We start from the raw sequence: 12,244 nt of genomic DNA, 5'->3' as shown, positions 1-12,244 counted from the left end.
GATGATTCTCTGTTGTACCGTTTGTTAGAATGGACAATCGTTATGACAAGTGCAGACTGTATCATGTTTAAGCTCTGACTGCACTTTGTAAAATTGTAGAGACACTTCTCAAATGAGAAACCGCTGGCATTCGTGCCTAAGACTTGGAAAAACTGCAGAAAATCAACTTCGTCTGATCACCACTATGCTGCCAACAGTGTTCGGATTTAGATCCTCACAAGATGTGAATCCAGCACAATGCCAACACAACCACACAGCGGTACTGACAAAACTACAAAGTGCAAAAAAAGTATCACAAAAATGCATTCTAGTGTTCAAGATACTGCATTTTCTCACTACTTCTCGTACTATGAAGTAAACCATACATGTTTAAACATGACAACAACTTCTCCCAAGTCATACCGTATGGTCAGTTAAGCAGTAGTCAAGTTAATACTAGACCAATGTGTGTTGACCAAAAATTGCAAAAAGGAATCACGACTATACGCGTTTCAGAACTATATGAAGTTCCTTTATCAGTAGCAAAGAAAGAATAGTGAAAATACTCCTAATAGCGGGAGTTACTTGTTGTTGTAGATAAAGAGTCAAATTCAAAATGAACCGGCAACAAGAGGAGGAGGAAAGAAAAGAAAAATGATGAAACCAATCACAAATGAGAACGTGATAGTGATGATGGAGAAAAAATTATTATTGTAGGAACTTGTTGCCAGATTTTTGAGAAGGGTGGTGTGCTAGTTTAGTTAGGTCATTTACCAACTGGTTTGTGTTTTTGTTGACATGGAATGATTCAAAGAAGTCCAAGTCAGACAGTGAATGACATTTTGAATAATTTTGGCAGAAGAAAAGTCAAATTTACGGTCAAAGGACCAGCAATGTTGGACTATGGATGAGAGGTTAAAGTCTTTTGGTTGGTTATGTATCTTCTGTGCTCATTTGAATGGTATTTTAGGGCACATTTAGGTTGACCTATATGATAATCCGCTTAGGCATGAAATGCTATAGATGCCCCAGTTGTTGAGTGGGTTAATGGGATCTTTTAGTTTAGAGAAGCTGAGTTTATTGACGGGGTGAAAATCACAGAAAAATTATACTTTCGAAGGATTTTAGCAATGCATTGGCTCATCCCGCTATAAGGAGTATTTTCACTATTCTTTTTTGCTACTGATGAAGGAACTTCATATAGTTCCGAAATGTGTTTAGCCGTGGTTCCTTTTTGCAATTTTGGGCCTACACATGTTGGTCTTTCTTTAGTATTGTTTCATCCCATTCATGTCTAGTAGTTTAGTTACCCGAGCGAAGGAAAACATTTTTGATCTCAATCTGAAGCGTTATGGGATGAATGAGAAATCCAATGACGATCCTTCTGACCTTTCTCTCACAAATATCTCCTGCGTTCAAAAGAGGAAACACTGGCGGAATATTATTAGATTGACTGAACGTATGCCCAGAAGAGTAAAGAGTGCAATTAGCCCTACACCCAAGTTTTCAGAGCACCGATTGTTTTTTTTTTTGTCAGGACACGTGGATTTTGCTTGTCCAAAGTTGAAGTATAACACAGAAAACTAATAGATTATCTTCTAATGAAAATGACATGCGCAAAAACCAATTACTTAATAATTTGATTAAAAATTTTCAAAATCCAAATCTTTTAAAATTCAAAATCTGTCCCCTCAAAAAAATTAAATTAAATCAGTTAAAATATGTATAAAAAAATTCAAATATAAATAATTTACTTGAAGAAATTGAATGATGGAAGAACTCTCGAATGATCTGAAGTTTTATTCGTACAAACAAAAATTTTTGAAAGCTCCAGACCTCGTTACGGCTGGCAAAACGACAATTCTTGCGGATTACTTATCTTAGATAGGGAGCTGGAAACCAATAGCCTCGGACTGATGAGATCCACCCATTTACAAGTGATCTGTTAAAAGAACATTAAATGATCAAGGAAAATAACAGAAATTATCATCAACATTTGATTTTCAATATAAACCAAAACTACTTTGTTATCAAGACTTAATTCGCTCGTGCAGGCAAGTGTCATAGGTGGGGATACAGGGGGGGGGGGGAAGAGCATCAAAGGTGGGGTCGTCTGATTTAATGTATATATGAATTGACATCATTATTATGCCCCCCCCCCAGACATTCAAGTCTATCTCTGCCTATGACAAGTGTATTCAACTAAAAGTTGTAATCCCGTCCTGTTATTAGAATATAGCCATGATTTATAGATATTTTTCTAATCCCCTTCAGAAATTCATTCATTTAATCACTTTTTCGGTTCTGAAAAATGAAGCGAATAATATTTTAGAACAGTCGCCGCTCGATTTTATGTACTGATTCGCTTACAAAATCCCACGAAATTAACTTTCCACTGCAACTATACAGGATCTATTCCCTTCTGAAAGAGATACCTCCAGTAATTTCGGTTTCTAAAATGAAATGATACAAATAGAAAATTTTCCACCCAGTGCACAGAGTGCTAACTCACTGTCATCAACACGCTAATGATTAAAAAGTTGAGACCACACCACTACACTATCCCATGCGCTTCCAATGATTCATTATCAGAAACCTGTGTTGTAAATAGAGTGATGAAAGTGATAAAATTTTCCATGAAACAGACCCACTCCACCACAGCTGAAGAAGTTTCACTTCTTAACCTTTACAGCAACAATATGTGTGTGTATGGCAAGATATCTCTCGTCTAACTTGAGCTTTATGATTTTGTTTGAAGTCTGATAATGGAAGAGAAGAGAGAGACTGTGTTTCCCCTTCTTTCTGAAGTAGTATAGGAATATGAGTGCAGAATAGGGGGGGGGGGGAAAGAGTATTTCTCTTCCGTTTTTATTATTCTTGGTTTCAGCGGGGGGGGGGATGGGACAAAAAATGCCCCATAAACAATAGGGGGGCATACAACAGTGGATGAAATGAAGCACAATTTCTTAGTTATATGTTTTCATCTCTCAATATGAAATTGCTAGATTGTTCTTTTGTAAATTTTGTCTTTGAGAGGGAAGTAATTTCTATTGGTTCATCTTAACAACATACATCTTCTCAAGGACAGCTCTTTCATACACAAAATAAAACGACCAATGAACAAACACGACTGACAGAGACCCAGGTGTATCATCTTGAGCCAATTTACTGCCAGCTATGATAAGTGAAGACAGATGAATTATAGGCAGAAAATTACAGTAGATATATCAGGGCCATTACTAGAAGTTTTTTCGAAGGAAGGGAAACATAACTTTTGTAACATGATGACCTGGGATCTTTCACAAATTTTTCATTTCAATTTAATTCTAGTTTAGGCCTCAGGGACCTCTTGGTTACCGGAAACCACCCGAGGTACCCGCTGACATTCCGGCTTGGGCCAGTTATGTTCGCCAAGTCTGGCAGTCAGGGGTGAAGTCTCCTGGCTATCAGTCGAGAACGGGAACAGAGGTCGGGCTACTGATGTCCCACATAAATTTTGTTTACACCCGTGTGCTGGATCCTGGAGCTCGTCGTATTGCCTTCCTCTCCCGATCTTACGGTCCTGCGGATCACTGGTGGGAATCCTGCAGAGTCGTCGTCTAACTCCGTATAAATAAAATAAATGTTAATGTGCAATATTAAAATGTGATAAATATTTTGCAAAGTAATTGTACAAGAATGATGTGTAATGTTTTACCTTCATGCCATCTGTGGACCACGGGTCATTTCATGGTCAATAATTTCATGAGTCCTTACGATCCAAAATAGGCCTATTGTTGAAGACCTTGGCCAGGTCCCCAATGTTTACATTCTATGTGTTGCCAATTTCTATATGATAGTTTTGTAATAGTGTTTTATTTTGTATAAATATGCAAATGAGATGTTATTTGTTGAAAGAATTATAATTTCAGTGCCATCCATTCTCAGTTGTCATTAGTTCTCACATAGCAGATGAGAAATGAACGGTTTCTTCATATATACCAGCAGTATGCTAGGTATCTACACTTACACATACGCATTCACACAATCTCATACTTGAGCTCTGAAACCAATTATGTAGACGCTCGTTGCTGAGTTGTCCAACCTTGCTCTGTGCGAAAGGCTCCTCTTCCTTTGTGGTCACGAGTTGACAAGAGGGTTTTCCGCTGTGATGTTTCTAGAGTAACTTCGCCTCTCCTATCATTGGTCATCTCTTTATCCGTTCAAGTGACCTGCAAGTGAAGTCGAGGGGACGCCCTCTTGTTGGAGATGGAATGTTGCTGACAGACTTTAGGACATGCTTGCGTCCATCCTGGACTCGTTTGAGTGGTATACTACAGAATTAGTGCCATCGAGATGAAGACCTGGACTGATCTTTGGTAGTTGGAATTGTGAGAACGAATGGACAGATTTGGTGAGGACGTTTCATAATATCTGTGATATATTAACCTTTTTTGTTAACTTTTAGAAGATTTGTTACACAATATAGTTTGCAATATTTTAATTTATTTAATGTTAATAAATAATATTAGTGGAAATAATTGTGTCATTCATTGTTGTCATTCGCAATTAATTTCCATGCTGGGAAACATTAAAACAAACTGGGAGTGCAACATTATACCGTTGCACTTTCTCCTACCCCATTTTCACTATAAAAGTCTTGAAGTTTAATTTCAAGATTATCACCCCTGGGCAAAGAACACTCCTCCTTTCTAGTTCCGGCTCTGAAATACATAACTAATTTTGCGCTGGTTACAATTACTCTAGATAAATCTGATTTTTCTCTGAACTGGCTGCCTTTCTGTCAAACGTTCCCTCAAATTTTTCACTTCAATCTGAGCGGACCAGTTTTTTGTTTGTTTTTGTAAGCAGAGCAAAGCAAGCGGTCATATATACCAATGGTGGATTTTCTGATTTTGGATGAAAAGGAGGATTCTTGCAGTGCATTTCTGCGCAAATGAAATATTGGCTTGGTTCCAATTGAATTGGCACAGATATACAAACATAATTGTAGCAATGCACATGCCACCTAAAATGTGGATATATAACATGACTCGACAAATCCCAGGTTGCTATGACAACTTAAAAAATTTGAACCGGCAGCTGAAATTTGTGATTACTAAATTTGAGAGTGAAGACAATGCAAAGTTCTTGGAAATTGTGCCAGTGCGTCGAAAATATGCTTGGCTCAAGCAATTCCCTTGTCACCCGAATTATTTTTTTTAATTTATGAAGCCCTTGTGTACAGTAACTCTGTAATGCTTCTGTGAGCACCCAGTGACCATGAATCAACATTTATTTCTACTTGAAATGAACTCACCCTCTTGACTATATCTGGTTCTGGTTCGTTCTCCTCGTCCGATTCATACAAGTTCTCGAATTTTCCTGTTTTTCCTGCAACAAACAAATGCGATAAGCGCCCTCACCAATGAAGACATAAATATTAAAATTCAACAGCTCAAGAAAAATTTGTATTCCTGAAGCATTCTTAAGAGAAGAAAAAAGGCATGAACTTCGAACAGGCATGAGCATATTAAAATACTAGAAGAATGAAAGCTTTGGTGGAATTTGATAGGCATTTGATAAAATAAAATACAGTCAACATTCGTTATAACGACCCACATCATTCTGTTAAAAATGGACGTTGCATCAGCTAGTCATTATCAGGGCCTGAATGTTGATAAAATTTGCATTTTTTTGCATCTCTTAGATTTTTCTGCAATAACAATGATTTAAACCATTTATTTATATCTTCTCGAGCTCGAAAATAAAATGTGTCTGTATTGTCTTTCAATATTCAACTGCATAAATTCATATAGTTTAGGATGTTTTAGAAGTAATTATGGGCCCATTAAGTACTTCTAAGAAATTCCGCAGCTTTAATTAAGCATTTTTTTTGAAGCAGAAACAGGCAGATGGTTAACTTGAAGTTCAGTGGGGGGGGGGGGGGTTATTGATTATAAGAATGAACTTACTTTTCTTGATCTCCTCCTTCTGTAACTCTACTGAGATGGTATCCGCAGTTTTATCAAATTCAACTACCACACCCTCCTAGAAAATAGAAATCACGCAACTATCATTTCAATATACGCTGACAACAATACATGGTAAAAACGCTTAAAAGATTTCGCAATGTTAACCTTCCATGTGTTCGCAACTGAAACTGAAACACAATAGGCATGAAAATACAATTATGAAAAATCAAGCTTGTAAAGGATGTTCCCTCCAACTTTCTTTTACCTGTGCAGGCCGGTTTTTCTTCTGTGTGCAGAACTACTACTACTACTTAACCATTACATGCACCTCGTACGCTTTCCTCTGCAGAATTTCTGATGAATTCGTAATTCTGAGTTATATGTACAGCTCCCTAAAGTATTTATGTTGTCCGAATTGTGCTTGTTGTGCATTTTTATGTTGATACTGCTATCTTTCTCCCATATTTTGCTTGAATTTTCATTTTATTTTGTGTAGAACTGCAGTATGTCATGCACATTTGAAAATAATCTCGCTGACAATGCAGATTTAAGTATGAGGCAAGAAAGAAAGATTACCTTGTAATCAGAAACTTCAGGACAATACAAATCTGATAATTCCAATAACTGCAAAAGAAAAAAAAAAAAAAAAAAACAAATTTTTAAGGGTTAGCATGCGTATATTAAATTATTTGATACAAAGATTGGGACGACAGCGGCACTAAATGATAAAAATTACAACACCTTGATTTATCCAATCTTTTCAGTCACAATACACACATATACATTGCTTAACTTACTTTGAATGCGATCAGTGCACCGACTGGTGGGACTGCATGAAGTTGCGGATAAGTATCGTAATCAGCCTGCAATTCAAAGAAAACGGATGAGACTCAAAAAGAGGAAAAAAATCATGCAGACATTCCATTGAAGATGCTATTTAAACCCATAGCATTACTGCTATGGACTTGCGCTTCATGAAGCTTAGAACACAAAGCTATTTCTGTTGTGCAGTCGTAATCTTGACAAACACTGAAGTGGCGGCCGAAGGAAGAGAATTAGTGCTACCTGTTGGCAACTGCATGAAACTCAAAAGATTTCCCTCTTTCTACCTATACATTATTTGATCAAAACGAATTAAGAGCTGAAATAGTTATGATTTTTTTTTAAATCGGATTCTTTTGGAAACACCCTGTATATTACATTCTTTTTTTTGGGAGTCTTCCAGAGTCCAGTCTATCAACACTCTTCGGCAATGCACAGCAGACTATAAACATATAAAGGTTTTTCAAGAATATGACGCTCTTTCGAGACCACTTCCAAAATCATGAATGTGCAAAATGCATAAATTACAAGGTCCGATATAAATAAGTCAAGATGGACGAGATAGTGTCTTACTGCGTTGTCCATTTTTTTTTTAAAAATGGATTTGTTTACATTTTTCTGTTCAATGGTAGTATAATTGTTTTTGGCGAATGAAGCACTTTCATTTCTAGCTCTTTGCTGAGTGTTATAAACACTGTTTATCCCTCTGCATGCCCTAAAAACACACAAGACAATTGAATGCTACAAACTTATAATAGGCCTATGGAACTGCTTTGTAATGCAAACTGTTGTTTCACCTATACACAAAACGTGAACCATAATTTTGAACGATGAATTGTTAGTTACCGTAGAAGAATATACAAAATTGTATTTGTTACAGTCCATCCAGACAGACATTTTTTTTATATAACTGCTGCGCTACTTGTTAAACCCCCCAAACTAAGCAAACCAAATGGTCCCCATACATCCCAACCCCAAATAACCTGAAAAACGATACAATTTCTGCTTTGGCAGAACCATAGATGGTAATCTACAGCATTTGTAATACTTGGCAATATATCGATGATTTCCTGTTCAATTGAAACCAATTACACAAATTTTGTTGACAGGATTTGGTAAAAAAAAAAACAACACAAAAGTAGGACAAAAACTAGAAAGTAAGGCACAACCGTGAAAGTAGGACATTTTACCAAAAAAGTAGGACGAGTGGGAGTCCTCAAGTTACGGGACAAAATTAATTGCATTCACAATTTCACCTCACCGAAACACAGTCATCAATATACGAATGTAAAATCACCCCGAAATACAATATTACCATCGTATTCTTTGTCTGTGCAACAGGCGTTTCTGGTCCTGGTCTTTCCCCATTCATCGATGGTTTAGGGATTTTCAAATCTTGTCTTTCACTTTCTTCTTTCTCGCCAATCACAATTGTTCCAAAGTGCCCCAAAGGTTGAGAATTAGTTTCAGGCAATGCCGATACTTCGACAGCATTTTGCAAATTATGTATTTCAGACTCTGGAAGGTATCGTTCATATGATGTCTGTTTCTCTGTCCCACTAACAAATAGTTCGGCTGGTGCAAATATATGTTGGGTGTTGTTGCTGTGGCTATCAACATCCTCTTTGTAGGGTGAAGAAAATAAGTTCTGTCCCTGTGAAGAATCTTTAAGTGCAAAGTTCTTCACAAGTGGGCCAGCAGGATCTAAAGAACTATTTTTACACTCGTCAATCAATGCCGAAAACTGTTCGAAATCGTTACAACCCTTTTGGACAGGAATTTCGAATCTGATGTGCTTGTTTTTTGGTTCGACTTTCAGAGATGGAACAGCAACTTGAAATGGTGATCCTACCGTTTTGCTAGTATTAACTACCTCCAGCTTCCTTTCGGAAATGTCACTTTTTCTTTTCCTCTTCCGTTTCCGCTTCTTTTTCGGACAGTTGGAAGAAGATTCAGCATTGACAGAGTTTCGAAATCGGCCAGGACTCACAACAACTGTGCTACATTTTCCGACATTTGCTGCAACTGAATCCTCATTCATGGAAGAACTACAGTTTGTTTCGATATGACGTTCCGATGTAGATGTTTCTCTTTCGGATGAACGCAGTTCTGCCCCTCCAAATGAAATCTCACTCATGACACTATCCAGTTTTTTGGACACCTTACTATTAACATCACATGTTTCGATGGCATTCGCCACAGGAAATAAGTCATATTTCCCATGTTTTTTCTTTTTTTGTTTCTTTGGGATCTCAATATCATCACCATCGTCTTTGGAATAGCGAGGCATTTCCCACATACCTGATTCATCACCACCATTAGTTACTCGTACCGTGGCATCAAGCGTACTTGTTCCCTCAGCACAGCCACTTCTTTTCTTGATTTTCTTAGCCGGCTTCACTTCGTTATCTTTGGCAGGAACGGACAAAACTTTGGATTTGTCGTAACCTGCCAAGTCACCATTTATTTCTTCAGCGATATCCCCGTGGTGCTTTCTCTTTCTGGACTTCTTGGTATCTTTTAAAGGCTTCTGCTTGCACATCACCCTAGAGAAAATCAAAAAGATTCATTGAGTGTTTTAAATTTCTCTCTTGAACAGTGAAGTCTGTACTACAATGTACCAAACCATGCTAACGGAATCTCTTTTGCCTTTTTCTAAACTTCAAAACTCATAAAACAATGATTTTACAACAAGCAGAATGTGCGTACATTGTTACTACTGTAGGTCAGGAACACTCACAGAATACAAGTACCATTTGGGATTTTGTCATATATATTGATATACACAGACGCAGATCTTGGGCGATGTGATGAGTGGGACGAATTGTGTCAGTTCACTTTATCATCCCGTATATTTTACAAGACATACATTTTCCCATTTCATTTGGCTCTTGGGAGGGTGGCGGACATTCCTATCTCCCCCGATACGCACCTGAGCAAAGGCAGACCTCTTCAGCTACGAATGAAGAGCTGGTAGCTTAAGCAGCGAAAAAACAGAGCAGATATCTTCAGCTGTGAATGGAGTGGAAGCAGGTATCTTCAGCAGCGAATGAAGCTGAAGCAGATGTCTTTAACTGCAAATGAAGCCAAGGCAGATATCTTCAGCTGTGAATGGAGTAGAGGCAGGCATCTTCAGCTGTGAATGAAGCCAAAATCTTCAGTTGCGATTAAAGTTGTAATATAGCTTCAGCTATAAATGATGCCAGCTGAGAATGAATGCTTACATGAGGGCGGTTGTTCATGTCAGCGAGAATCACATTTGATACTCAACAAAATTCAAGCTGTTCGAGAAAATCACAAAATCTCTAGTGATACTACTATTCTGTCAGTGTTCCTCAGTGAGAATCGTGTTGTTTCAGAAACCACCAAATCTCAAGGGATATTACTATTCTGTCAGTGTTCCTCAGCGAGAATCGTGTTGTTTGAGAAACCACCAAATCTCAAGGGATGTTACTATTCTGTCAGTGTTCCTCAGCGAGAACCGTGTTGTTTGAGAAACCACCAAATCTCAAGGGATGTTACTATTCTGTCAGTGTTCCTCAGCGAGAACCGTGTTGTTTGAGAAACCACCAAATCTCAAGGGATGTTACTATTCTGTCAGTGTTCCTCAGCGAGAACCGCGTTGTTTGAGAAACCACCAAATCTCAAGGGATGTTACTATTCTGTCAGTGTTCCTCAGCGAGAACCGCGTTGTTTGAGAAACCACCAAATCTCAAGGGATGTTACTATTCTGTCAGTGTTCCTCAGCGAGAATCGTGTTGTTTGAGAAACCACCAAATCTCAAGGGATATTACTATTCTGTCAGTGTTCCTCAGCGAGAACCGTGTTGTTTGAGAAACCACCAAATCTCAAGGGATATTACTATTCTGTCAGTGTTCCTCAGCGAGAACCGTGTTGTTTGAGAAACCACCAAATCTCAAGGGATATTACTATTCTGTCAGTGTTCCTCAGCGAGAATCATGTTGTATATGGCATACTCACTGGATATTGTCATCCTCCCTGAGCAGTAAAATCGTGTCATCCTCTCTCAACAGAGCTCCGGCTAAAAATAAATCTACACTGCCATGATGTAAATCGTACTTGGCGCAAATATTGTGCTTCAGATCAGCGATCCGACTAAGATTACGCCTCATTACGGGATACCATACATACTGGTAGTCGGGGGTATCTAATCCCGAGAAGTCCAGCTTGATCCGTATGGGTAATTGATCCATTCCCAACGTTTGTTTCTAGTCTTATAATTAATTAACAAGCGAAGCAACGTTGGGATTTGTTTACATTTACAATTTCTTGAAGTTCGAGCAGTTACGGTTGTATTTTATTGCAGCCAGAAACCACTGACCATATGACCTTAATTTCTGTGTACATTCCTGTAATTTTTCTACCCCAAACTTCCTTTCTATCTGTCCTCTGTTTTTTCCACTGAGCTATATAGCCGGGTTTTCCTACACTCCGTTCGCTCTAACTTGGGTCCTGATGTGAATAAACCGCTGTACCAATTTTTGATATCACTCCGCATCCTTTATCTCTATTGGTTGTAATTTTACCCGCCCCTTCATTACGTGTTACGAACACGTGCGTTTTTTCCCTCAAACGCGAGATTATAAATTCGTTATGAAGAATTTTCCTGGAAATTTTTTTTTCACTGTTCTCCAAATTTTGTTGAAATAAAAACTGTTGATAACACTAATTAAAATAGAAAGAGGTATATCTCCCCCCAAAAAAAACGTTCGATAAGGTATTCTGTCGTTATCATGGCATACTCCTCAAGAGTTGGGATGACAGGGCTCCAGCCTGGACATTGCCTGCGACAATTCTTGTCACTTTTTTTATTTTTTTACGCTAAAAGTTTACTATATATACTTATAGAAGGGCTGTTGAGAGGTTGGTCTGAGGGCACGCCAAAGATCACAGCCTGGGGGGGGGGTCTTGCGGCAGGATGTGGGGCCGTTACAAAAGTTTGTGCGAGTTGTTTATTATTTTACGGCAGATAGTGAGAAAAAAAACCTCATTAGGGGCCCCTGGACTGGGATCTTTAATAGTCCCTCAGACCAGGCTTTCTCACCGGATCTAGTGTCTATCATAATGAGGCTAACTGAATCAAAAATGAGCATTACTCTTTCGAACCAGAGTTTCTAAACGTTACCTTCACGTCTACGTGATAATCCTCAGACTTCTTCGGCTCGCCGCCTTCGACGAAACCAATATTACTTCCTCCCACCAAGCTGCTCAAGCAGAAGTGAGAATTCTTTGGAAATGCGTATATTCACCACGAACGTATATTTTTATATTGTTTGTATATTGTAACGATAAGTGACCCCCCTCCCCCCCCCCGTTCAGTGTACGTCAAAGCGTGTGGGTGAGAAAAAAAATATTGTTGACAGAACTTTGTTTATAGGAGTCGCAGAGCAGCTGCAAGGAAATACATTTTCAAATGGCTCTGCCAAACAAGATAGACACGCATATTTCATTTATGTCATCAAACGATA

The 12,244-nt window shown here is 38.3% G+C and overlaps 1 protein-coding gene across 1 annotated transcript; it reads right to left on the bottom strand.

Moving 5' to 3' along the window:
- Window positions 1–1,759: 1,759 nt before the first annotated feature.
- LOC149070872 (uncharacterized) lies at window positions 1,760–11,235 on the bottom strand. Its single transcript, XM_089248493.1, has 7 exons — window positions 10,737–11,235; window positions 8,071–9,301; window positions 6,731–6,796; window positions 6,510–6,557; window positions 5,934–6,009; window positions 5,279–5,352; window positions 1,760–1,921 (listed from the first exon to the last, which is right to left on the bottom strand). The coding sequence occupies exons 1-7, from the start codon at window positions 10,967–10,969 to the stop codon at window positions 1,820–1,822; spliced, it is 1,830 nt and encodes a 609-aa protein (XP_089104619.1). The 5' UTR covers window positions 10,970–11,235; the 3' UTR covers window positions 1,760–1,819.
- Between the last annotated feature and the right edge of the window lie 1,009 nt (window positions 11,236–12,244).

This window comes from Pholcus phalangioides, unplaced genomic scaffold (assembly GCF_987345545.1).
Source record: "Pholcus phalangioides strain wild (caught in Gottingen) unplaced genomic scaffold, Ppha-v1.0 ptg000020l_1, whole genome shotgun sequence".
Classification (NCBI taxonomy): Eukaryota; Metazoa; Arthropoda; class Arachnida; order Araneae; family Pholcidae; genus Pholcus; species Pholcus phalangioides.
Note: the sequence above shows the minus strand (reverse complement) of the source record. Positions and strands in the feature narration are given on the sequence as shown.